General features: G+C 41.4%; 2 protein-coding genes across 2 annotated transcripts; one reads left to right on the top strand and one right to left on the bottom strand.

Annotated features, from left to right (window-relative positions):
• Positions 1-143: 143 nt before the first annotated feature.
• Positions 144-3835, bottom strand: LOC117451998 (protein SET). Its single transcript, XM_034090398.2, has 8 exons — positions 3569-3835; positions 2476-2533; positions 2137-2279; positions 1910-2013; positions 1716-1829; positions 1386-1556; positions 1084-1215; positions 144-999 (listed from the first exon to the last, which is right to left on the bottom strand). The coding sequence occupies exons 1-8, from the start codon at positions 3639-3641 to the stop codon at positions 976-978; spliced, it is 819 nt and encodes a 272-aa protein (XP_033946289.1). The 5' UTR covers positions 3642-3835; the 3' UTR covers positions 144-975.
• On the top strand, positions 2541-26754 carry LOC117451996 (serine/threonine-protein kinase N2-like). Its single transcript, XM_034090394.2, has 21 exons — positions 2541-2864; positions 5739-5836; positions 6108-6252; positions 8836-8981; positions 10060-10261; positions 13895-14020; positions 15355-15464; positions 17975-18118; positions 19288-19363; positions 19464-19656; positions 19742-19877; positions 21055-21107; positions 21192-21249; positions 22131-22222; positions 23248-23424; positions 23733-23795; positions 23879-23955; positions 24276-24418; positions 24945-25052; positions 25352-25432; positions 26278-26754. The coding sequence occupies exons 3-21, from the start codon at positions 6114-6116 to the stop codon at positions 26479-26481; spliced, it is 2328 nt and encodes a 775-aa protein (XP_033946285.1). The 5' UTR covers positions 2541-2864; positions 5739-5836; positions 6108-6113; the 3' UTR covers positions 26482-26754.
• Positions 26755-27667: the final 913 nt, after the last annotated feature.

Genomic DNA, 27667 nt, shown 5'->3' with positions numbered 1-27667 from the left:
TCGTCTTTTAAGAGAAGACTTTGCTTCAAGCCTGCTTATGATTCCAAAATCCTTCAAGAGTTGATGGGACTTTCAACTGTTCAATGAACCCAGGTGCCTCTGCCACTACCTAAATATATTTTTTCAATAAATGTCTATGTACCACATGTTAAATATTGTTTTATTATTGTAACAAAGAAAGTTTTACACCTCCAATTTCAAATGGTTCATTCACCCCCCCCCCCAGCAGAAAAGGAAAGGTGACTTCATGTAAATTCTATGTTAAGTAGTGTTTTTTTTTACCCATAAAGCAGTGGGGGCCAAAATTTACAAGCTTGTTTTTTTTCCATTTTGTTCTTTATTAAAAATGTCATTTCAAATCTCATGGATATCTGTAAAACAATACAATGAAAAAAAAAGTCCCATAGAAATGGTGTCAAAAATAACCACTCTCCCCAATAACCAACATATTCCTGCCCCACCCCCCCCCTCCCACTAAACATTACAAGTCAAAAGGAATGAGCTGGTACTCCACATAAGGGAAAACAACAGTTTTTCTTCTAGGGATCCAACCCCAACCGAAAAAAATATATAGATGGAAAAGAAATTGAAGGGTCAACTAGCACTGGGTCACTACACCATGGCTTTAAGTCAATTTAAAACACAACCTTTAACAATAGGAATTCATTGTGAATGGTCGTTTAAAAATTGTACTCAGGATGCCGTGCTGATTCTATTTTTATACATTTTTTTTTTTTTTAGATGACTGGGGATGGTACTCACAATTCAGGGCAAAGTGCCATTGTCCTAAGATGATTCAAAAGAGAACATAACATGGCACCACCAAGGTGAAGAGGCTTCAGAATGGAAAATGAAGCACAGATTTATAAAAAAAAGTAACCAAAAAAATAAAATTAAAACCTTTGCTCCCGAATGTGAGTGGAAAAACCAAACAGGGAATAGAAGATTTAGGGTTTGGGTAGATAAAGTTATTACTTAGTCGTCTTCTCCCTCATCATCCTGAAAGGACAAAATATCATAAAGTTAGCGACTTGTTGAAAAACAAACCATTTAAAGAAACATTTTGGACTTTATCCATTATACCTCTCCATCTTCTCCATCTTCCTCTTCGTCCTCCTCTCCATCTTCATCTCCCTCCTCGTCGATGTCCTCCAGACCCTCCTCATCCTCTTCATCATCCTCACCTTCTCCTTCTTCATCATCCATGTCAGGAACCTAGTAATGAAAATCACGTTGAGAATGTGTGTCTTTTAAGTCATACCAAAAAAGATAGCATGCCTCGAACCCCCAAAACGGAATACAATAAATGAATATAAAGTCAAAAACAGGTCTGCTTATTGTGAAAAGTGGTAGCTAAAGATAGATAACCCCGTTTGTAGACATACCAGGTAGTACTGCAGGGGGTTAGGCCAGATGTCATCCTTGATGACCTCTCCAAGCTCATCAGCACCGGCGTCAGCGTGATCAGTGAACCAAGTGAAGAAGCTCTCTGGCTCTTCATGTTGCCTCTTCCTTCCGGCTTTGTTCTGTGTCTGGCTGGAGCGCTTGGTCAGGTCCTACAAACAGAGGGAGCATAAACAAAACAAATTCAGATTAAAAATGTTCAATATGCAAGTCCTTTTGTCAGATCATACTGCTTTGATATTTGCTTTTGGTCAAGTACTCAAACTAGCATATCAACTATTTAGCAAAAAGATTTAGAAAAATACACATACCTTTCCTGATTTCCATTTGATTTCTGTCGACTTTGAAGATGGGTCCCCGCTCTCATTCAAATGGAACTCTTTGGAAAGTACTTTGTTTTCGAAGTATGGATTTTCGTCAAAATACTAGAAAACAAAAACATTACAAAATGAGTACGAATATATGAAACAACATGTACCTCCATAGCGTGTGTGTCAATACTTACAAAATCTATTCTGTAGCCCGACTTGATGTCTTCAAACTCTGTCACCTCCACTCGGCTGAGGTAATGAAGTGCTTCTTCATCTTCCTCTCCCAGTAGGGCAGATACTGTGGGGGGGGAGGGGACCAGACTTTAACTTGAGCCACTGTCCAAATCATGTTAACCTGGTAATGAAATAACTTCCAAATGACTAGGCTATGAAAATAAACACTTCATGTTGAGTAGCTCACCTTGTGGATGGTTGACAAACGTAGTGACCCAGAAGTTGGGGATTTTGGCGATCAGTTCTGACCTCTTCTGAAAGAATGGCTGACGGAGTTTGTTGTATTTCTGTTCTACTTTGAGGATCTCCTCACTGGCTTGCTCGTTCAACCTGGAGAACAAAGTTGAAGAAGTGTTTCTAAAAAACGTGATGCTTTCAAATTGAAAAGTAACAGGAAGTCAAACCGTTCAGAATCTGCATTTGTTTATGCCACAAAACAGGCTGCCCCATCTGACTTCATTAGTTATTATTACATTTACAAAACAGCAACCCTGACCTTAAAAATTAAAAAGTGTTTTAAAATTACCTGTCAATTTCGTTTTGAACTTCGTCGATGTGTTCAATAGCTTCTTGCTGCTCTTTCTCTGTGAAAATAAAAAAATATGTTATAAAAGATGCATAACATAGCTCGGGAAAAAAACGATTTGCTCAGAAAAAGATACATGCATACTTTGTTTTACAAAGTCATTACAAGTCATGTGTGTGTTTGACACAATGAACCCCTAGTGTACTTTCAAGATTTTCGAAGTTTTACTCATTCAAATAGATTTTGAGATTACAATATTTAATCGCCCGATAAAATGCGGGCTCCCCCGGAGGTTAACGTAATATGAGCGGCCAATAGCTGCAGCTCTAGCGGCTCAGACACTCTGCGTTTCCTGCCGGCTGCAACCGACAAGGCCGCGTGGTTTAAATGTGAGTCTGCACATACATTGCCGCGATAACGTGAGACCAAGCTAGGACAGATGCCAGAACAACCCCCCCTAATAGTCGTACCGGTGGTCTTACGGCAGAGCCCTGCGTACAGTTGTATACATATAATATTCACCACGTTAAACAGACAGAAAGGCTGGTAAATATGGATGCGTTTTGACCAGTAACAAAACATAACGTCGTCAGCTAACATTAGGTAACATTACAACAACAACAGTAGCTGGCTAACGGCTATCGCCTGAATGAAATTTTCACTTTCCTTGTTTCAAAATCACAATAAAAGCGATGTAATGGTGGCTTGCTCAATTAAAGCTCGTTTTAGAACAGCACCCAATGCAAGGGATCATCCAGCATCGCACACATCCACTTAGTGGGCAGCGAACGACACAACTGGCCACGCTGATGATGCTAAGGGCTAGCTAACATGGCCTCTCAGCGCCGGTCTGAACTGAACAACAGCGAGCATGCTAATAAATGCGCTAGCTGACGAGCTAGCTGCTGTTATCGAAATACGAACACACGCAGCAAACAGCCGCGGTCCACCACAAATACGGTCCTGGAGCTAAATTAAAGCAATACACACAGTATATATCAACAATATTGAACCCTGTAGCAATACAAATTGTGTTAGAAGAAGAAAGTGAAAATGGCGGTGAACGGGAGGCCGCCATGATTCCCCATCTTACCGGAGGTTTCGTCCGCTCCGTCATGGTTCGAGTTCAGCTCCTTTTTACTCACTTTTGCCGCCGCGGCCGACATGATTTCTCAAGCTGGGATAACTAACTGTCGTATGAGAAACTAGCTGGTAGCTTTTAAATCTGGTTTCTCCTTGAACAGGAGAATTTTCGGTGTAAAGTTCACAGCGTGCAGAAGCCAACAACGTGCTGCTTCCACACAATGTAGCTGCCGACGAGCAAGGAAGTCACAGCAACCGCCGCTCACGCGCTCCTTTCATTACGACGCGCCTCGCCGAATGGAGAAGAGGGCGAGCTCCGCCTCTCAAAATAGGTCTCACTACCTTGCTCACATTTGCTGATTTACACCTCTTTCTCCTCTTAAAATATCACTCAAATTGAACTACATTTCTAATTAGTACTAATGTTGATCTCAGAAACAATTTTGAAGTTAATGGCCGCCCAAAATATTTTATTAGGACCAGGCCAAACCTTCATTTGGACCGACTCGCACTTGCGCACTTTTAAAAAGATGCTGTATATCATTGGAGGCAGGAGGGACCTCGTTCTGGTGGTCAATGCAAATTAGCTTTTCAGTTTTAGGATTTAATTGTTCGTGTTTGATACGAAAAGGACAAGTAAACAGGACGTTTAGACATATCTGTATTTAAAATGTAATTAAAAGGTAATATAGCCTAAAATACAAATAGGACTGCAATGCTATAGGTAGGACTACATACAGTATTTAGCACATGCAGTCAGTTCAATTAAATTACTCTTGTAAAAAGCATACTGGCAATAACTCAAACTAGCCCAATGTGTGCCACAATATGGAAGATTTGGTGCCGTGTGTACGTTTCTGTCTCTCCTGTTTAAAAACGTTGAGGTATACTGGTATACCCTGGCATTTCCTTTACATGTTACTTTATATTTCTACAGTTCGACTCCACAGCAACTCAAAAGGAAACAGCATACTGTACTTTTTTCTATTTACTTCTATTACTCTATTTGACTACTTAATTGTTTCTATTTGACAGCAGTTACTTTGCAGATTTACATTATAATACAAAATATCATTAAAAGTAATTCACTACATTTGCTCATCAACCATTATAGTCTATTTATATGACAAAATATAGTATATTCTCACTACTTAGTAAATGCTAAACACTTAGTAAATGTTGATGCTAATATTTAGAATGCAGGAAACTACATTTGAATAGCGTTTTTTTTACCATTGTATTTCTATGTTAATGAACCACTGGTGTCCTTTCATGTGTACATGTTACTCATATTAATGGATTTCAAGGAACAGAGCCATTCATCTCGGTTCCAATTTCTCAGGGCATCATAGAGCTGTCATGCTTGCTGCAGACAAGAAGTGCACATGCTTGTAATCATCCACAGTGCTGTCAGTAAGCTTTATGTTCAGCATCATGTTCAGCACACCAGCAGCTTCTCCACCATTCTCCACCCCCTAGATGTATATTGACTACAATACTTATGGTTATTAACTTCTCTCACAACCCCTTCTTGTCAGAGCAGGATAAACAAATCTCGTAACCACCGCACTGCCTTGTCCCGAAGAGAGCAGCAGCAGCAGCTCTGTTTGCCTTTTGGTTGGTGACAACACAGGAACATGTGGTCCTGCAGCGGCCAATACGAAGCCCAGAGCAGGCGATCAACACTGTCAGACTACAGCAGCAGCAGCAGCAGTGCTGGCACCAGAGAGGAACTCCGCCGTCCGTCCCCCTGCAGAAAGCAACCCCCTCTAAAAGAGACAGAGAGAGATGGGAGAGACACAGAGGAGTTGTTAATAGAGCAGAGGAGGATGAGGAAGCAGTGGGAAGGGGACGTTTTAGAAGAGGCTGCACAGAGGCAAAAACAAGTCTGTGTGATCCAGGTCTCAAGATGTAGGAGCGGCATCAGAGGAGTCCAAAGTCAGTGTGTGTGTGTGTGTGTGTGTGTGTGTGTGTGTGTGTGTGTGTGTGTGTGTGTGTGTGTGTGTGTGTGTGTGTGTGTGTGTGTGTGTGTGTGTGTGTGTGTGTGTGTGTGTGTGTGTGTGTGTGTGTGTGTGTGTGTGTGTGTGTGTGTGTGTGTGTGTGTGTGTGTGTGTGTGTGTGTGTGTGTGTGTGTGTGTGTGTGTGAACGCACCATAACATCATAGGACTTGTGTTTCAAGGATAGTGAAGGTGGCAACCTGAGAAGTCCTCCCCTCTACCTCCACAGAGGATGTCAAATTAGTCCTTATTCAGCAAGGAGCGAGAGCATCAACCTGAGGTGAGTGAAGTGCAAAGTCATGCTGTTTCCACCTGATGTGAACATGTTGTTCTCACTTATCTTCTTTGCCACTTGTTTTTGTCCAATATGGAGACGAGTGGTGTGTGCAGAGCTGCATGTCTCTGGTGATTCCCTTTATGCTGTGAGATTTGTTTTGATAAATAATGGCTGTTTTCTATCTTACTCCCCTGTCCCGACTGATATGACAGGGGGAAACAAGTGTGGTGATGAAGTGGGGCTTGTTGTCTCTTGATGTGATTTCGTTATCCAGGATCAGATGTTGTCCACGGCTCAGCAGATGCTGCAGGATAGCCGCTCCAAGATCGAGCTGATCCGACTGCAGATTATCAAAGTCACCCAGGCTGGCAGCAGCAGTGGAATTGGCGAGGATGGTGGCGGAGACCCCACTCATGGAGGTCAGAGTCTTGGGCCATGACCCCTATTGTAGAGGGTCGCTGCATGTCAAAAAGATGATTAGTTGTTTACATGATTGGTTGGAATTTTGTTTATTTCTAGAGGCATGTGTAGTGGAAATGTACAGCTTCTTCTAGCATGTAAACTATCTCCAACAAGGCATGAAATCATATTTACTGTCATACAATACATCTCTCACCACGAGCAACACATCTGTAACACACATTTTCGCTGGTTTTTAATCAGTCATTTTCTTAATGTAGAGCAAGCTGGCTCGTTACACCAGCAATCTATAAGAAAGAAGGAATCTAAACATAATAGATAACAACATAGTAGGATAATCAAACTGTAATGCCATTTTGTAATAGAGAACCATACTTTCTAAACTCAAAATCTCAAGCTCAGCCTCAGGGTCGCTGGTATTGATATACATTTCCATACTTTTCAGCAGAAACGGTATGGTTATTATAAATGTTCCTGTGTGTCAGGAAAAATACTTTTTAAAAAGAGACATTATGATGTCAGATGTGGATGTCCTTCTTCTGTGGAAGGAGGTCACAACTCTGTTTTCAAGGAAGGGGATTAAGGGTAAAAAAAAGGTTTTAGGATTTTCCTTTTTCTTTTGTAAACCGTGCCAATTTATTTACCCTGCTGATGTCAAGCCAGATACACACCTACAAGTAAAGCCAGTAAATTACGCAAGACCTTCCTTTTATTAAACAGGTTTTGGTTGACATGCTGTAACAAGCTGTGACAATAGTTTTTCATTTTCAATAATGTTTTTGTGTTTCAAAAACCCTTCCAGGGAAAGAAATACAGCTGAAAGACACTTGGTGACAGCTAACAATGCCTGTCAGAAACTTCTGTCCTGAAATATAATACTACCCATATTAGTTGAACCGTGCTTCCTGCCACCCTTCCTTTTTGCAAGCGTTATTTGTTTAATCCGGAAAGTGAAACCACTCTTGCACCTCTAATAAGAGACGGTACATTTAGCGTACTTCGGAACTGTAGATATGTGCCACAGAGTGAAAACTCTGAACCTAACACAAAATTATTCATGGCTCAAAAGTAATACGAGACATGTAACTGTACCTTGTTACCTCGTCTCACGTTTCATTTCCTTCACCCCTGACCTTTTTTCTCATTGATTCTTTTGTTATGTTTTGTTCTGTCGGGAATTTAAGTCCTTGTTACTACTAGCAGCTCGATTCACTGTGTATCCAAGTGTCAGCTACATTTGATAAGACAGTAGGGCACCTTACACACTGTGCTGCTGCTTTGGAAGAGATCAGATAAAAGTGGATTCATCCCAAAGGACATTGTTTTTCAGCAGTTGCAGTATAGAGTGGGAAAAAGTGGAAAAATATAGACAATAAGGGTAATCGATGGGGTGCAAAAAACAAAACACCACACTTTCAGGGGTGTTAACAAGTTAAGTTTTACAAATATAAAACAGTAAGGTGCAAGTAAACACTTAACATTAAGAGTCATTAAGAGAATAATAATAGATTTATTCACAATTTTCCACAATAAATAACTATTATTTTTTCACGCCCTCAAAGAACACTCAGGACTTGAATACAACATTTTGAGAAATAAGGTACATAATTGATGCATTTCAATGTATACCATACAGATGATACAGATAGTACACAGAAACCATTTTACCATGTTCACGCTTCAGGAAATGTTAATTGAAGGGGGCTTATTATGCTTTTTGTGGGTTTTCCTTTTCCTGTAGTGTGATACATAGGTTTTTGTGCATGTAAATGGTCTGCAAATGCTAAAATCCTAAAGTTCCCTCCAGAGTTTCACTCCCATGTAGCATAGTACAAAAATGAACCTAAAATGAGCTAAGGCCCATTGAAGGCCGATTCCCCACGGAAAACAAAGAATTTGTAGAGAATCTAGAATTTAGAAAAACAATGATGAAATGTTTAACACTATACATTACAGGACTATACAGGGCCGCTGACTCTGTTGATATCTTTAAAAAAGCACTCAAAACACATCTGTTTGTCAAGGCTTTCAGCCTCAATGATCTCTCTCCTCTACGTGTTTTGTGACCAGCCTTTTGTTTATTTCTGTTTTTTTGTTTTCCTTTTTGTCCTCACAACGGCCCCTCGTCCTATTGTAAAGCGCCTTTGGGTCTCTTGAAAGGCGCTTTATAAATCCAAGTTATTACTATTATTATTATTATTATTATTATTCAGAAGTCAATATTAGCAAAGCAGAAAGATAAAAAGAAAAGTGAGGTACTCATTTTTACCTAACTCATTGTTCCTTGTCTCCTTGTCTCCTTGTATTAACTTTGCAAAGGATAAACGGTTTTCTCCCAATGTGTCGTTTTTATATTTCCTTTTAGAGCTTTCATACATTTCAGATAATTGTCAGCTAAATGTCAGGAACATAAAAATGTAACGTACAGACCTTTGCGAGGAGCACAGAGACATTTCAGAGAAAAGGGCTCTGCTAAGCGTTATAAATATTGAATGCAAGAGTGAGAAGAGGCTATATGAGGTTGTATCACTCATCTGAAGTGAATTCCTGTAGACTGAAATACTCTCCCTCTCGTCTTATAGGGATCTCTCCTGTCAGTGCTGTGGAGGCTCGTTTGGCAGAGTTGCAGCACTACATGCAGAGAGAGACCGATGCCTTGGTGCTGGCCAAAGATGTGGTGAAGCAGCTGGAGGGAATCTCAGCACTGGACCAGAAGGCACTGACTGAGGTAGAACTCTCTATAAAAAATTGTATCAAACAAAAATATGAAAGGATATCGTCATGACAGCACATTTCCTACTCCTTTTTTGTTGTAGAATAACCTCGAGCTATAGAGAAAGATGTGTAGAACATTTGGGTTTCTTGATAATCATTTCTGAAGGACAGCTTAGAGATCTTATTTAATATTTTGAGTTTGTTTTCTGATAACAGAATTATTGCTGTTGCGTAAAAGCTTTATCAGCTTTAATCTAACTCTAAAAATGGTAGTGTGCTCATTTTTTATTATTACCCCACGTAATAAGATTTATTCTAATGAGTTATTTTAGATGTTCAATATATGAATTCCATTTTTATTATTATATATTTGTTTTTATTATAATTGTAATAATAATGTATTTATTATGTTCAAAAAAGTACATGTATGGTAAAATTAAATCAATATGAAAATATCTCTGATCATAAAAGGATATTAACTGTATGGCTAGCAACACTTTAAAATACTGTAGCACAGAAACATGAAGAATACATTTATAAATAATGTTAAATTTTACTGGTGTATAGTCTAGCCCATTGCAAATCATCTATCTTGCAATCTTAACATAAAATGACTGATGACCATTTTCAAGTGCATCGTGCGGTAGGTTTGTCTAACAGACGTAATCCTCGAGGGGATCAAGCGTCCCGTCGTGTGAGTGTGTATCTGTCTGTCCACAGCTAATTTGGTACTGTGGTCACATCAGCCCAATACTTCTTGTGCATGTTTATGAACTCTAATGGCTTAAAATGTTAAACTTTTGTATTACTATTTTATACCGTCATTGGCTGCTGACTGCTCACCACCCTGAACTGTCTGGTAGAGGCTGAAAGGGTTAACAACTTATTAAGTAGCAAAAGCCTGTTTTGGTCTTCATCCTAGCTGAAAATCATCATCCATAAACAAGTTTGGTCTGATTTTGGACCAGGACATCTGCAGGTTAATTTCATACCCTGATATATTATCATCAACTAAGGTTAGGCTGAATTGTCTTTAACTCTTGTCTGTCAAGCAGACCGATCATAACAACACATTGTCTGTCTTCCTTCAGGCTCAGACCCGGGTGCAGGAGTCCTCCCAGAAGCTGGATCTTCTGCGGCTGTCTCTGGATAAGTGCAAGAAGGAAAACAACCAGGAGCCTGCAGGGGGGGGCGTTTCTTCTGAGGGAACTCTGTCTCCTAAAAACTCCAGACCTGGATGTCCCCTGTCCACGTCCCCGTCCATCTTCTCTTTCAGACCTGCCTTTTTGACTGGTACACATTGCAATACTGACACGGATCTGAACTGCTTAAAACGTTAATATCCGTACATTTAATTTATTTTACCAGTCCATCTCACAAGGTTTTACTTTACTTATCACACCACAGCATTATACATGTTTATATACAGCTATTCTCAAACTTGTATTAAGTTATAAGGCATTATCTATTTTTGAAAAGGATGGTTTTGGTCTTTGCTTTTGCTCTAAGCTGCTATAACGGTAACATTTCCCATTGGAATTAATAAAGGTATATCTTAAAATGACCCAATTCAAACTGTTTATGAATAAAAAAAAATGTTCTGAAAGATTCATCTTCATGCCGTTCGTATAAGTGCGGAATTAAAAAGTAGTAGTAGTATTTTCTCTTACTATAAAATGTACTTCTGAATGTAATAATTTTTTTACTCAAATATTCAGTAGTATTATGGATGCCTAGTTTTTGAACATGGTGAGCATACGCTGACCTCTGGTAGAGGATAATCAGGATGTGTAATCTGTTTTTTTTTTGGTCAGTTCACTTGTAAGCCGCACAAAAAGCCTTTTGATGATGTAACAAGGAGACAAATTCTGTAGCAAAAAATTGGTCTCAGAGCAGTGAATACACTCAAGTTGATTTTTGGCTCCCCAGCTATTTGCACTACAGTTAGATTAAGTACATTTAGATGTACGAGCGCCAGAGAGCAGCACTGATTACAGGCTTCGGTCTGAGAGATTTCTTCACGCTTCACTAGCTCACATGCCTTCACTGAGATTCATTACCAGGCATTTGAAACACACCGGGTTCATTTGATGTGCTCAAAACCACTTCCAACATCTGGTTAGTTATTGTTACTGTCACAATCTGTCTGTGTTGTGTTTTGTCTTTTTCTGTCTTTGGTTTTATTTTTGAAGAGTGTTCACCGCCTGTCTTGCCTGTTGTTGTTTGTCTTTCCTGTCTCCCTCCATGTTGGTCACGGTCAGTTTTGTTTGTTAATGCTACCTGGTGCTACTTGTGTTTTTTCGTGCCATGCCATCAGCTTTTAAATAAAGCTCGTTTTTGTTTCTAGACCTTATAGCTTTTTTATAGTCTGCATTTGGGTCCTACCTTTTCCGCAAACCGTAACAGAATGAACCAACCAGAAGTGGACCCAGCAGATGATCCATTTTAGGTGGAATTAAGTAATTTTACCTTTTTTTTGGCTTGCTGCTTTGATTGGTGGAAGGGAGCGGAGCGTCCAGTGTTCGGCAGAAGAGGGCCGCTCTGGTAGAGGCGCACCGGTTGGCAACAGAGAAACTATGTTTAGTGACGTTTTTACCTGGCTGGATTATGGACTTCCTCCAGACATGTGATTCCCGGCCTGCTAGCCCCAGGCATGTTAGCTCCCTGCCTCTCAATTCCCAACCTGACACCATACGTCTCGGTGTGTTCCCTCTGGTGTCAACCCCTGCTTCTTCCCCATTTCCTGCTCCTGTCCAGGAGCCGTTCTCGGGTACTTGTCTGGCTTTTGGAGGTCCACTGAGCCTCCAAAAGGCTCCTAAGAGTCGCAAGTCCAGGCTAGCAACCCGAGCCCCAGAGGCCATGCTTTGGGCTCCAGTACAGGCCCCAGCAGCCATGGTTCCATGCTCCAGTGCCGGCCCACACAGCCATGGTTCCTGCTCCAGAACCGGCCCCAGCAGCCATGGTTTCGGCTCCAGTACTGGCTCTCCGGCCGACGCCAGCTCCCCGTGTCCTGTCGGTGTACCGGCCGACTCCAGCTCCTCGTCTCCTGTTGGCTCTCCGGCTGACGCCAGCTCCCCGTGTCCTGTCGGCGTACCGGCCGACGCCAGCTCCCCGTGTCCTGTCGGTGTTCTGGCCGACTCCAGCCGACCGTCTCAAGTCTCCTCTCAAGTTCCTTCTCGGGTCTCTTCTCGAGTCCCCTCTCAAGCCACCTCTCAAGTCCCCGCTCGAGTTCCCTCTCGAGTCCCCTCTCGAGTCACCTCTCAAGCCCTCTCTCAAGTCCCCTCTCAAGCCCTCTCTCTCTCGAGCCCTCTCTCTTGAGTCTCCTCTCGAGTTCCCTCTCGAGTTCCATCTCAAGTCCCCTCTCCAGTCCCTACTCAAGTCCCTTCTCTATTCCCTACTCAAGTGCCGTTGGAGGTTCCGCTGGGGGTCCTGCCAACTCCATGTCCTGTCCCGTTGGGGGTCCCGCCGACTACTCTTCTGCCGGGGGTCCTGCCAACCCTATGTCCTGTGCCGTTGGCGGCCCCGCCGACTACTCTTCTGACGGGGGTCCTGCCAACCCTATGTCCTGTCCCGTTGGGGGTCCCGCCGACTACTCTTCTGCCGGGGGTCCTGCCAACCCTATGTCCTGTGCCGTTGGAGGTTCCGCTGGGGTCCTGCCAACTCTATGTCCTGTCCCGTTGGGGGTCCCGCCGACTACTCTTCTGCCGGGGGTCCTGCCAACCCTATGTCCTGTCCCGTTGGGGGTCCCGTCGACTAGTCTCCTGCCAGGGGTCCTGCCAACACTGTGTCCTGTCCCGTTGGGGGTCCCGCCGACTGCTCTTCTGCCGGGGGTCCTGCCAACCCTGTGTCCTGTGCCGTTGGAGGTCCCGCCGACTACTCTCCTGCCAGGGGTCCTGCCAAACCTATGTCCTGTGCCGTTGGAGATTCCACTGGGGGTCCTGCCAGCTCCGTGTCCTGTCCCGTTGGGGGTCCCGCCGACTGCTCTTCTGCCGGGGGTCCTGCCAACACCATATCCTGTACTGTTGGACTTGGGAGTCCCGCCGACACCTGCTCCGCAGGGTTTCCTGCCAACACCGTGTCCTGTCCTGTTTTGGGTCCCATCGACACGACACCAGCCCTTGCTCCGTCGTGGGTCCCACTGACACCAGCCCAAGTTCTGTCCAGGGTCTCATCTACGTCCGACCAGCTCCTGCCCGTCCTTGTGCCCGGCCCCCTGAGTTCCCCAGCCGCGGTCTTCGCCCTCGAGCCCGGTCCCCTGACTATCCCGGCCGCGGTCCTCGCCCTCGGGCCCTGCCCCCTGACTCTTCCAGACGCTGCCTTCGCCCTCATGCCCGGCCCCCTGAGTTCGCCCGCTGTGGCCTTCGCCCCTTTGTGAACTCTGCCTTGCCCCCGGGTTGTCCGCCTGAGACCCCCACCGCGAGCTCTGCCTTGCCCCCGGGCCGTCCACCCGAGATCCCTTCCGGGTCCTCCGTTCTGCTCCTGGGCATTCAGTCCAAACCCGTCCTCCAGACCCCCTTCACCCACCCTGGTGGCCCTAGTTTTGTGTCCCTCCTCCGGTCCCCCTCCACCCACCCTGCTGGACGTTTTTTTTTTTTTTCGTTTGTGGGACTGGGATCCGTCCCTTGTTTGTCTTTCCTGTCTCCCTCCATGTTGGTCACGGTCAGTTTAGTTTGTTAATGCTACCTGGTGCTACTTGTGTTTTTTCGTGCCATGTTTATGTTCATCAGCTTTTAAATAATGTTCGTTTTTGTTTCTAGACCTTTTACCTTTTTTATTGTCTGCATTTGGGTCCTACCTTTTCCACAAACCGTAACAGTTACACTTGATACTATTTTTTTATTTAATGGAGGCTGATCGTGTAAATTGAATCTCAAATGTTTCTTTTTTTTTAGAAGTCAAAATATTTTTGATCTTCTTTCTTTTCAGGGAAACTTGAAGTCAGACTTCTTGGATGTGAGGGTGTACTGACATCCCGGACAAACCCAGAGCAGGAGAACCATCTTTGTCCTTCTGAAGACAGTCCAGATGCTCCCAGGACACAGGAACACCCTGGTAAGTGGGCATACTGTATACAAATATGAAACTGAAAATGAGCTTAACATTTCCTCTTTAACTTGAGCTTGTCAAGGGGAGAAAACAAAGTTCTTTCCAAAGACTATTCTTAGAAATTATTATTACCCCATAAACTAAAATACAATTATGAAAGCAATGTAATTGATGAAATAAAAAAACATGAAAATGCAAACCTTTGTTCATGATGAGTGGGTGTGTGAGAATTGTTGACGTTTAATATAATTTGATATCAATCTTAACTTAAAGTACATATTCAAACTGTCTTCCAGCGTCTTCCAGTGGTCCTTGTCAATGAATAGAATTGTTCAATGTTGTAATTCTCCTAACAAGAACATGAATTTAAAGCAAACAGATTTTAAAAAGCATTTTTCATGAAAACTGAAACATGCTTGTTAAATGTAATCTAATCAGTGAGTTTATTGCATTGTATTTTTTTCAAACAATATTGGAAGCCATCTATAAAAGGCCATTTGCCAAGTGGCATGACATTTACTCTCTAAGATAAATGGTAAACAAGTAAAAAGTGGTTATACATTTGCATCTTTGGAAGTAGGAGAATCCCTGTAGATGGTGTTATTCTTTGAGTCTCTACAGTGAACCCTGATAAAGCCAAAGTATACATTCTACCTGCAGCAAAGGTGAAGCCATGTGTTGAGGAAAGTGGAGCTTCTAGCAGCTAAAGAGGCAGATTAGTTTCTCTGGAGAAAATTGCGACCAAAACAGAAACCAAAGAGAGTGAAATGTTGACTTACATTCATCAGGCGGACAGAAACATGACTTCTGCCTGGATAACTGCTCTGTCTCTGGTATGGTGACATTATGACAATTTGCAGTGTGTCACAGTTCTCTCTGTAACGTTGTTGGGCAGTTATTGGGCTTAAATGTGGCCAACAAAACAATAAATGCAGCTTTAAGCTAATTCAAATGTGTTGTTCCCACTTTGAACATGCTCAGTTTTGTGAGTACACGGTATTTGTTTTTATAAATATATACATGTATATTCACATAGTTGATAGCTTATGGTAAATGCAGTATTTACAATCTATTTTATCTTGTTTTCACAGTTGAAATAAAAAAAGAACTTTGACTTCTTACTATGACAAACAATAGGAACAAGACCTAGGTTTTAATTGTAAATATTGTAGTCACTAAACAAGTTAAGGATGATTTTAGATCGTATTTAACTCCACAGAAAGAGCTGTTCAATTGATGGTTACAACAGTCAGATTATTGCCTTAATCTGATTAGAAACACTTTTGTAGAATGTGGTGATTCTGTGGTTTCAGTTCCTTTTATGTGTTTCTGTCCCACAGTGGAGATCAGTGCGGTGCTCCGATTGGACAGCAGAGTGGTGGGACGGACGCGCTTGGCTGCTGTCGGCAGGCTGACCTGGGATCAGACGTTCTGCATCCAGCTGGAGCGGGTGAGTCACTGAAGTGCAGTCAACCCAGCATGTATACACCAGTAGCATTTCAGTTCTGATGATCGTATTGAGTTTATTACCCCATACTACACCTATATTAAACATGGAGAAATCTAAGTTAGGCCATTTTTCCTGAAAGCCAGTTAGTACAAAAATCGACTAACTCTGGGAAATTGTTACATTCTCTTTACCTTGTACGCTAATTAGCCCCTATGAAATGATTGAATCCAACTCAATTCAACCAAGTCAATTACAGTGGCACGTTTGGCCAAAACTGGGGGGAAAACTTAAACAATAGCTCCAGATATCCCATAATATAAACCTTCTTTACTGTAGTCCAGCTACCCGTTTATGTGATTAATTTTATTATTCTGATCACCAGCACCCAGGTCCATGCAGTACTTCCTCTGCATGTACATCCTGTTTCAACCTGAAATAAGTTGAACAACAGAAACAGGACACCACTGAGATACTCCAGGATCAAAGACAGCATGTTCTCCTTGTATGATGGATGGACTGGACTTTGTCTCTGTGACATTGGTGCAGATAGAAAGAGGATCAGCAGCTTACAGGCTGTAGTAACGCTGCATGTGCTGACACGTTGTATAATACGTCCACCACAGGACCTTAGAGTGTACAAGGGCACCATGCAGGGAGGGAATACACAGGAAGTACACACTTAATAAAACGTGTGTAAAAACTGTAAGTTGAACCAAGCAATTCCTTTTTGTCCTCAACATAACACAGGGGATATTTACAAAATAATACATATATATTTGAGAAGGAAATCTTTTTAATGTTTCTTGCATCTAGATAACTTAAATACTTAAATGTGTAAACTCTTAATAACACTTGTTTTCTTTATATTATATTATAGGCAGGCAATTAAAACAAAAATGAAGTTATAAATCTGTGGGCTCTCGTGCTTGCTGGAAGTGGGGATCTGGATCTGGTCCGACCTCTTTGTATATTTTGTGCCTTTCCATTGGGTTGAGAAGGAGATTGTTCTCTGGGCTGCTCTCCTTCTGAAGAAAAGGGGGAGCTGGCACGTTGTCCTGCAGCAGAGGTGCTCGTGCCCTTTTTCTTGTTATCTCATTATGCAGGATGTCATGGTAATGGCTGCATTTTTTTGACATGCCCCAACCCAGACACTGAAACCTGTAGTGTACTCTCCCTCTGAGACTTGAACCGATGGGATCCTGGGAATAATCATGAAAGATACCCCACAATAACTACATACTAGCAATATATACTGTTGTCATTTTTAGTCTTTTTGTAGTTGTTTTGTGTAATTTAGATAGTTTTGGTCTTTATATCGTTTTGTTTTTTGTTTTACTTTACCCCTTTTTGTAGTCAGTTTGTGTCTTTTTCTGGGTTAGTGTGTCTTTAAATGGCACTTGTTAGGTAAATTCCACGGGGGTCCTGACTAGGGATTGGGACTTTTTATAGAGGACCGCAATAAAAAACACATTATAGGCTACTGTATGTAAATTAAATATAGGCTGTCGTGATAAAGTAAAACACCACCGACTTGATATAGAGTGGTGTAATGACGCGTCCTAAAACCCAGAAGTAAGCTGCGGATGGGTTCCTTCCATGGATATATAATAAGAACAGAAAGGGAAAGGGAGGAAAAATAACAGCGCGCTCTGCTCCCAGGGGCTCCCGCCAAGCTGACGTCATGTCCGTCCCATTACCGGTCGTGCAGCCTGAAGGAATGTGTACAAAAACTAATAGCCACTTTCTGTCCATTGGACGAGTGTCTTACAATACTGTTCACGTACGCAACTTATTAATTACTCTCACGATAGTCTACACATTTCGCATGTGCGAGCACGATATTGCAGAACCAGCACAGAGCCACTGTCTTCTTCTTCCTATTTGGCAAACTAGATGGTGCAGTGTCACAGTGCTGCCCTCTACTGGTGGTTATTCGTTTAATAATATCACTCGTGGTAATTTCAGCAGGGCAGATGATGGAATAGTCCAAGGGCATTTGGTGGAGGAATGGAGGAGGGCTTCGAGGAAGACAGAGGGGGCTGATTGGATGGGCTGGGAGGAAGAATGAGACACCATCAGAATATTAAATAGCTGCAATCATAAGACAAAATGAAAAGCTATTCTGGGAAATCTGCACTCCTACTTGCCACCTTTTGAAACTTGTGTTATTCTCCTGATGATACTGTTGATATATTTTTGAATTCTTACTTGCAAGAGAGTGTATCATCATTTTCTTAAGCTTTAATGTATTATTGTTGTAGTTTTGTCTGGAACCAGCAGGTGTCCATCTACTACCTGCAGATATTCTTTCATCAGCTCAATCATTCATTACATGCAATGACACTATTATTTTAGAATAAGATGGCTTTTGCTTTGGGAGTTATTTTTTAATTGTTTTCATATTGTGGGGTTGTGTTTTTGGATCACATTTGTAAATCAATTATAATCAGTAATTGTTTGTGTTCATTAACTGTTGTGCTTGTTCTGTCTGCTCTCCTTTTGTTGAAAAGTCTCGAGAGCTGGAGGTGGCTGTGTTCTGGCAGGACCGGAGGGCGATGTGTGCCGTCAAGTTGCTGCGACTGGAGGACATGATGGACAACCAGGACCACAACCAGGAGTTCCCTCTGGAGCCACAGGGCCTCCTCCATGCCAAGGTACATGCAACGACTTCCTGGTGTTTGCAGTGCTGGAATGTAACTGAAATAAAAAATTACTTGTACAATACATGTAAATGGACTCAAAATATATATTCTAAACATCTAAAGCAGTATAATGAGGCATACACTTTAATGCGGCAGCTCATATTTCCTCATAACTTCCAACATCGTTTTACTTAAGTCAGGTTTTGAATGCAGAATTTGTACTTATTTTCAAATGGTGGTATAAGTACCTTTACATCAAATATTTAAATACTTGTGTCACCACTTGGTGTTTGGTAGTAAAAGTCTTATAATGTCTAAACAGGCTTTTGTACGGATCATATTTCTGAGGAGGGTATATTTTTGATGATTAAATCAATCCTTTAAGGCCTACAGTTTCAAAATGAAATGTTCAGGTACTTGTTGCAGGCAGACACACAGGTTCTGAACGTACTGGAGTTTTATGAAGAATGGTTATTACATCGTTCAGGTGAGAATGTTCCTGAGTGTGGACATGTTAAGTGTTTTAGGGGGAAGCAGGGGTTCCCTTTATGTATAAGTGGAGAGCTTTAGAGGCTAGTGTGATTTCAGTGGAATGTGTAGTATGGAGAAATTGTTTAGGCAAACAATGACAACTAGACTATAGAGAGCCTTTTACTGGTGTACACATCAAAACAAAAGGATCCTAAAGCAATTGTACTTTTCGGAAACATTTGAAAACCTGTTTCTCTCTGCATCGGAGGCCTCAACATCCTATGTGGTGAAAAAACGTTGCTTTATATCATTAATATGCGCTTTCCTTTAAATACATTCTCAAAAAGTACAGCAAAAGATACATTCTGGGTTACTCGAAGTATAGCAAAAATGATTCCAAAAAACTAATATTGTTACGTTCCCTATTAGTCTAGGGATGAAAGGGCAAAAGATGAAATAACTGGGAGAGAAGAAGGAGAAACTGATCAGCAAAATTAAAAAGATAATGTTTTAATGACTCCAAACAAAGAAGGGGTCACGAGCCAATTGACCAAACAAACCAAAGTATAACAAGAACAACTCTCCCAGCATTAGCATTCTAAATTTCTATATGTAAATCATGCATATATTTTGAATATAAGATGTTGAGAAATTGAGCAATAACACAAGTGAATGTCCAAAATAATTCTTCTCCTGTTATCTTTTTTCAGCTTCAATTCATCGACACTGTTGTTGAGCGGCAGCCGAAGCTGAGGCGTCAGAGATGTATCTTCACTAAAGAGAGAGGTACAGCGGAAATACCGAAAGCATCAAACAATTTCCTTTCAAAGGACTTCGTCTGTGTTTCTGCTCCTCTGGTGTAACATGGTAACCTTTTCTTCCTCAGGGAAGAACTTCCTCAGAGCGGCCCAGATGAACATGAATTTCGCCACATGGGGTCACCTGATGATGAACATCCTCCCTCGCTACAGCTCCTTCACCACCTTCAGCTCGTCCATCTATACGCCCCCCGACCTGGTGGCCAACAACCCCCCCCCTCCAACTGAGAAGGAGCCTCTAGCTACCACTCCACTGCCAAGGTCAGAATCACCTGACACTTAGTAGGGTGTACATCTCTGCCCAAACTGTGTGAGCCAACATCTTTTATGTCTTTGTATCTCGCAGCAAGTCTCCAGAAGTCAGACTCAGCCTCACTGAGGATCAGCCGCCTCCCACCAGCCTCCAGCCGGGAGACGACCCCCCCGCCATCATCACCACAGCACACAAAACATCCTCTGTGCCTGCCTCGCAAGAAAATCTGGTACATGACTGTTTTTTTAATTGATTTTGAAACAATGAAGACAGTAGCTAAATACTAAAGTGTTTGACCTCCAATATTATACATATAAATCAATCAATCAATCAGATGTATTTATAAAGCACATTTAAAAACAATCCACGTTCACCAAACTGCTTTACAGAACAGAGCAGGTGGCCAAGACAACCTTTCATCAAATAAATAAATACCAGTTGGAGTTGAATACCAGTTAAATACCTGGGCCAGTTGCAGGGATGACTGACAGATCCCAGTATATAGGGAGTTGCAGTCGCCTAGACGGGACGATATAAAGGCGTGGATAACTTTCTCAAGATTATTGGAAGAGAGAAACAGATACATTTTGGCCATGGTACGAAGCTGGAAAAAAACTGGCTTTAACTACTTCAAATACAGTTGGTCTCAATCCCAGAGCGTCTTCATACTGACGCACCAGGCACCTTTTAGAGTCTAAATGAGTGTGGATGTTCAAGAAACACTGACCAAGACACACCTCTTCAGACTGACTTTTAATCTGTGAATTATGCTGTGTTGCTGTTTTAATAACTTTTAAATGTTATTTTATCATGTTCTTATACATTTTTAAATTCTATTTTATCATGTTTTATCACCACTGTAAAGCGTCTTTGAGCACCTGGAAAAGCGCTTCGAAATGAAATGTATTATTATTATTATTATTATTATTAAACTCCCCCAACAGCAGGTCAACAAACACAGGACCAGCGTCATGTCCCCGAGGACACAGGCAGGTACTCGGGGAACCGGACAGGAACAAAGACGACACACCTACACACACAAGGGGAGACAGGCCTATATACACACAAGATGAACACAATCATACAATCACACAGGTTTAAAAACAAAAAGACAGGAAGTAAAACCAGACAAGACACAATGAGAATATACATTTCAAAATAAAACCAGAAACATTCAACACAAAAACTAAGATCATGACAAACGGAAGCTTTAAAGTAGAAAGTCTTTCATAACACAAGCGAGGAAACACTCGAGTGAGAGTCAAGCAACACTCCTTAACATAGTTATAATACCAAATGCAGTGGATCATTAAGAAAGCTCTTGCAGACATGGTGATGTTAGGATGTCATGTGTTGAGGTGACTGAATGATCAAATGTTCCAAACGTTGTGTCTGTTTGTTTGCAGTCTTCCATAAACAACACAGAAGAAAGTGGAGACCAGCCTGTATCTGCTCTAAAGTAAACACACACAAACGAACGCACGCATATGTATACACAAATCCTAATGACTTTTAAGTTAATTGTTGGCTCTTCTTTCACAAGGATGCAGATGGATGATTTCAAATATTTTTCAGTACTGGGCAGAGGACATTTTGGGAAGGTAAAAGTTTGAACACTTTTCACTTAAAGGTGACATGTCATGCTTTTCCGGTTATTGCCCGTCCCCTTGTGTGCAGAGTCAAAACCCTCAAAGTACACCATGTAGGGAGTAAAACTCTAAAACAGAAAATACCTCCCCAAAACGCCTCGTTGGAGATACGTCACTGTCCATTTGATTCTTCCGGGGACATCATGATGTCATGTCGTCCCCGGAACGAAATGGACCAATCGGTGGAGCCGTTACGTTACGTCCGCGGAGCCGTTACGTTAAGCCCCCGCTGATTGGTCCAAATTGACCAATCCACGGACTTCCTCACACACTCAGTGCATGCAGCTCTGCTGATCTCTCCTCCCTGGCTGCAGGCTGATAACAGACAGTTTGGATCGCGGCGAAATTCTCTCTGCAGACCCATTCTCACAGCGTTTATCAACCTTTTTCTTACTCAATATCAAGCCACACTTATTGTTTTTACTTCGGCTGTGACTTTGTGTGTGCTCAGGGTGAGTTTGGCTGTGTTTCGCTGTGTATCGCTAAACAAGGAAATCACACCTCCACGGAGCTTAGCGCGATTCACAACGTCCCGACTGGTCCCGACCAATCGGAGCACACTGGGCTCACAGGGAGGAGGAGGGGGGGGGGGGGGCTGCAACGAGCTGCAACGAGCCGTTTAGTGGAGAGAGTGAATACACATACTTTACAGAGATGCTGTATGCGAAACCAATGTGAGTTTGGAAAATTGCACAGTATAAATTTATTCTAGTAGACCACAACAATGGAATTATGATCAGTGGAAATGGCCATGACATGTGACCTTTAAACTGTTAAATGATCTTCTTCTGGTGTTCATCTTTAGTTGTTTGTTGTGAATCTTCTCTGTTCAGGTTCTGCTGGCAGAGTTCAAGAAGACAGGAAAACTGTACGCCATCAAAGCCTTGAAGAAAAGAGACATTGTGACACGAGATGAAGTGGACAGGTGTGTGAAGGGAAAGCTTTAAAGGGGCCCTTTATGCTTTTTGGAGGTTTCCCTTTCCTGTGGTCGTGTGTTATATAGTTTTTGTGCATTTAAATGTTCTGCAAAGGCTAAAATCCCAACGATCACGCTAGAGAGAGTTTCTCAAGAAATTAGCAGAGCCATAAAAGACACATTAAAAGTCTGCTGTAATTTAAAAATGTTTAAAGCTAAAACAAGACAGAGTTTAAACAAATAGCTACAATTTGCTGATTGTATTTCTCAGGCTTTAAGTTTGAAGGGCATTTTTTGTGTCTTCTTACTAATTTGTTTGTGACTTTCCGACGAGTAAACCATGGCTATACTTAAAGGTGGGGTAGGTAAGTTTGAGAAACCGGCTCGAGATACACTTTTTGTTATATTCCATGGAATGCTCTTAACATCCCGATAGCAATGAGTATCTTAAGTGCTTTGACAAAAAATCCATACAAAAGTGTCATCTGTGGAAGCCGTAGTACTGTAAAAAGTACAACTAATCATCTGATCCGGCCCGGCTAAAATAACTGGATGGCCTACCTGCCTGTCAGCCTTCCATCTGTGCACACATTTATCTCGTGCCCTCATTGGTCATGTGCGCGTTTGTGTGTGTTGGAGGAGGGGCTCTGTGAGGAAGTGGCAGATTTTTTCCGGCTGTGTATTTTCAAATTCTAGCGCACTCGAGCCGGTTTCTCCAAAATTACCTACCCCACTTTTAGAGTAATAATCTGTAGGATTATTGAGAAAAGGCCCTTGTATTGGCAGCATCAAAAAAAAGAAAAAGACTAGTTCCAATACTGTTTGGATCCCTGGCAAGTTAGTTCCAAAAAACACACTGCAAATATCAAAATAAATCAAAGATCATAAAACAGATATCTCGGAGATTGTAACAATTGTAACCCAGTAAAACAAAATCGAAGACACTCAGCTAATGTATAGAGATGGTCATTTGTTATACAGGTCTCGTAAATATATGACGTTTAGAGTATTGAATCTGAGTTGTTATTCTGCAGCCTTATGAGCGAGAAGAGGATCTTTGAGATGATCAACGCGTCCAGACATCCGTTCCTGGTGAACCTCCACGGCTGCTTCCAGACCAGCGACCACGTCTGCTTCGTCATGGAGTATTTACCTGGAGGAGACCTCATGATCCACATCCACAACGACGTGTTCAGCGAGGCCCAGACCAGGTTCCCGTTTGTCCTCCTATATGTTTGTGTAATGCATATAACTAAGTATGTTTACTAGGCATTATTCTGAGGTAATTGTATAAAGTATTTTATGCAAATCAACTCCAACATTATGATATTTTATAGAAAATGAAGCCGCCCGGCAGTATAAAAAGGGATTAAATGAGCTCCGCTTTGATCAGCTGCAACATGACAACACTTGAAATTCTATAAATGCATTAAAAAAAACTCCAGAAATAGAAAGAAAGTCCAGCAAGTGTGCTCGTATTCTGTATTATAACTGTTAATGTATTTGTTGTTGTCTACAGGTTTTATTCCGCATGTGTCCTGCTGGGTTTAGAGTTTCTCCACCTGAATAAAATCATCTATCGGTAAGTCTACAGAATAAAGTGATTTCACCTGATTGTACTGTAGCTTCAGACGTGGTTATCCATGCGCTGGGTGTTTTCCACAGAGACCTGAAGCTGGATAACCTGTTGATGGATGCAGATGGGTTTGTGAAAATCACAGACTTCGGACTTTGTAAAGAAGGTGAGTTGATCGCTAAATGCATCAATACTTGGAATACAGCAGTAATGGGCCGTCAGCATAATGAGGGCTTTTACTTTTGGTGCGGTTTTTTGTATCTAACTTTTAATAGAATATTTTTAGAACTATGTTATAAAACATTTTGTTGTTTTGCAATGAGTATTTATTTTTCTTCTTTTTGCTTATTTCTTCAGTACAATTTAAAGGTTTACAGAAAGCCTTATGTCGTGTGTTTGTATGAGATTATGGTCATTAACATTTTTCCTGGATGATTTTGATTGTTAAAAAGAATTGGAATAATTGGGTTTTACATATTTCGACAGGGATGGGTCACGGAGATCGGACCTCCACTTTCTGTGGGACTCCTGAGTTTCTGGCTCCCGAGGTCCTGACAGACGACAACTACACCCGGGCGGTGGACTGGTGGGGGATGGGGGTCCTGATCTTTGAGATGCTCGTCGGAGAGGTAGCTAATACGTGTTTTTGTGTTTCTTCGATTCGTTTTTGTTAGTTTTCAAAACATTGATGACAATTCTAACATCCATTGCAACATTACATACCCATTTATCTTTAAATTATCAAATTCCTAAATGGACTATAGGTAAAGGGGATTTTTACTCTAAACTCACTCTTTCAGTGCTTGTGCTCATACATTTGGTATAAGAAGTGCCACACAAGGATTCAACAAGTCATTTGGATTTGGTTCCCCTTCCTTTGTCACATGCAGGCGTATTAGAATAAACTGCCCCGCATCTCCACCAACAGTTTGAAAACTACCCTTGTAAAGGTGTATCATATTTTTCATCAGAACAGACTGGCCTTTTTTATGGAGAGCCTTAAAGACAAAGATGCTAAAACAGAGCGTTTCAGACAGTGGGTGAACACAGGTGTATTCAAAAAACACGTTCTTGTAGAAACACAAAATACAAGTATAAGCTTGAAAATCTGTATTATATGTCCCCTTTAAATGTGTTACTCTGCCCTGCTGCTAGTCTCCGTTTCCTGGTGAGGATGAGGAGGAGGTGTTCGACAGCATCGTCAATGATGATGTGCAGTATCCAGGGTCTCTTCCTCCTGATGCGGTCTGCATCATCAAGAAGGTAAAAGCCTCTCATCTAAGGCTCACATAAACCCTGATTCTATTTCAATTACTTGAGGAGTTTAAGCTTAATTTCATACTAAATGTTTTTGTTAGTTCAGCTTAACATCTTTTGGTATAATTGTAGACATAAGACAGACATAAAAGAAGATAATAACAGTACCACCAGCGGAAAACAAGGACAACAAAACGAGTTATCTTGTCATGGTCCTTAGGTTTAATGTTGATTGCAGAAATGTTAAGTGTTTGGTTAAGATGGCTGTAACGATCATGTCATATTACTCAATCATCCTTCTGTAGCTGTTGAAGAGGAATCCTCTGAAAAGACTCGGCGCTGGAGAGAGAGATGCAAATGAGGTCAAAGGGGAGAAATTCTTTGAGGTAAAATCCCTTTATTTAACTTTAGGTACTAAATAAATCATTTTGTGTATTTAATCAAATCCAAAGGGGTGTTGGAAGGATTCTTAATTCAAGGCTTTTAAAACAGTTTCTTTAGCTAAAAATAGTAGTGTGTATGTATATATATAGGTTTCTGTGCATGTTAATGGTCTGCAAAGGCTGAAATCCCCAAAGTTCCCTCCAGAGAGAGTTTCACTCCCAGACAGTCCCGCCCGCCCCACCTGAAACGCCTACATTGGACTCCTTTGTTTACTTCCGTCACATAGTGACATCACTACGTAACATGTGCGCTTCTATTGGCTAGCGCTTGAAACATATTGTACATGATAGGTTAAGGGGCGGGACATTTCTAAACGGTTGACCAATCATTAGAGGGCCGGCCAGCTAACCAATCATAGCAGACTGGGCTCTGGTTTCAGACAGAGGGTGAAAAGAGGTGCTGCAGCACAGGCAGTATGAGAACAAGAAAGAGCTTTTGAACATTTAAGCATGGAAACAGTTTGCAGTAGAGGCACAACATATACATATGAAACCTGAAAAGGAGAATAACAGGGCCCCTTTAAGAAAAAAAGGCTAATCAACCCATCTGGAGATATATGGTTTTCACTGTCGGATACATGTAGTGGAGTCATGAGTAAAACATATGCCTCTGAGATGTGTAGAAGTCTAAATCTGCATTAAATGGAAATACTCCAGTACATACCTGGAATTTAAGCACAGTGTTTGAGTACATGTTTCCACTACTGCTATATTTTGGTCTGAATTACAAAAAAGAGTGTACAGCATTTAATATTGATTCAACAAGAACATATAACTTTGTCTTTCAGACCATCGACTGGGAAGCCCTTCTGGCTAAGACAGCCAAGCCACCATTCCTGCCGTCAATCAAAGAGTCAATGGATGTCGGAAACTTTGACAGCGAGTTCACTCAACTCCAGCCAATCCTGTCGCCTCCCGCCAAACCCTTTATCCTCTCTGCCGAGCAGCAGGAAGCCTTCGCAGACTTTGACTTCTGCGCTTTGCATGGATAAAAGAGGAGCTGAAAGGACCAGGGTGGGAAATGTATAACATTTAGTCTGCGGATGGAACTTTGTCCACTTTAGGAGTCACCAACCACCATCATTTACATATTTGTATATCCAACCTATACTTGCAAGTAAAATAAATAAATTACCTAGCCATTTACAATTTTTTGTAAAACGGTTTGGGTTAGCCAAATGACTGAAAACAACACTTAAAATGTGCTGTATCAGCTCATTTATTATCTGTCAATTGGCATAAATGAGCATAATCAGTGACAATTATTATAAGTGATTATCATAAAATATATTAATATTAATTAATTAATTAATATAAAATAAAGTACCAAGAGTAAAAGTACTCAGTAACAGTATAGCCCATTTTAGAATAATGCATTTTATATAATTGGATTATATTTTATTTGTGCAATAATATGTTTTAGAGATGCAATCTATTATTCAATAGACAGAAAATGATATGGCAACTATTTGTGAACTCAATTGATCACTAAGGTTATCTTTAAAAGCAAAACAAATGACATTTAAAGACATCAACATGGTCTTTGAGGAAATAAAAAAGGAATTTTTTCACAAATATTTGGACATTTTAAAGACCAAACTATAACCGAAAAAATTAAATGTATTGAGGGGAAATAACCATAAAATAGTCGTCAGATAGATCTGAAAGTCTGCAAAGTTGCCTAAAAGGACAAATTAAAAGGCAGTGGAGTAAAATGTACAACGTAGCATAAAATGGAAATACTGAAGTTAAATACAAGTACCTCTTTAGTACCTTTATACGTTTCCCAGCCTGGTCTCGATAACACCAACTGAACTAACACTCTGTATAACTCTGCAGCTCAATCATTACAACAGGAACTCTACATACAATCCCATGGCTGATTTTGCTGACTGTTCTGACCGCCATCCAATCGACGGCCAATAGTCGATCTTATAAACGAGGCAGAATTTTGTTTTTGTAACAGAGCAAAAGAAAGTGATTAGCCTTTATATTTTCTGTGGAGAATCAGGCTTTGCTCTGTTTGCTCAAGCAGTAATAATAATAACTCACATGCTGTTGCTATAAAGAGTATATTTATGAGATCTGGTCAGGTGAAATGTCTACAAACAGGGTGCTTGAAGAGTTTATAACGTTATCACGCCATCTTTATGGTTTCATTTCATGAATTCAATGCTC

This window comes from Pseudochaenichthys georgianus, chromosome 9 (assembly GCF_902827115.2).
Source record: "Pseudochaenichthys georgianus chromosome 9, fPseGeo1.2, whole genome shotgun sequence".
Lineage (NCBI taxonomy): Eukaryota > Metazoa > Chordata > Actinopteri > Perciformes > Channichthyidae > Pseudochaenichthys > Pseudochaenichthys georgianus.
This window is presented reverse-complemented; position numbering and strand designations above follow the sequence as displayed.

What these genes read in the sequence shown, in the direction of transcription:
- LOC117451998 (XM_034090398.2), bottom strand. Translation starts at nt 3,641, where the DNA reads ATGTCGGCCGCGGCGGCAAAAGTGAGTAAAAAGGAGCTGAACTCGAAC. An exon ending in CGGAGCGGACGAAACCTCCG is followed by an intron (nt 2,534 to 3,568) that starts GTAAGATGGGGA and finishes TTATTTTCACAG; the next exon opens with AGAAAGAGCAGCAAGAAGCT. An exon ending in GTTCAAAACGAAATTGACAG is followed by an intron (nt 2,280 to 2,475) that starts GTAATTTTAAAA and finishes TTTGTTCTCCAG; the next exon opens with GTTGAACGAGCAAGCCAGTG.
- LOC117451996 (XM_034090394.2), top strand. Translation starts at nt 6,114, where the DNA reads ATGTTGTCCACGGCTCAGCAGATGCTGCAGGATAGCCGCTCCAAGATC. An exon ending in CAGACCTGCCTTTTTGACTG is followed by an intron (nt 10,262 to 13,894) that starts GTACACATTGCA and finishes CTTTCTTTTCAG; the next exon opens with GGAAACTTGAAGTCAGACTT. An exon ending in AGGGCCTCCTCCATGCCAAG is followed by an intron (nt 18,119 to 19,287) that starts GTACATGCAACG and finishes ATCTTTTTTCAG; the next exon opens with CTTCAATTCATCGACACTGT.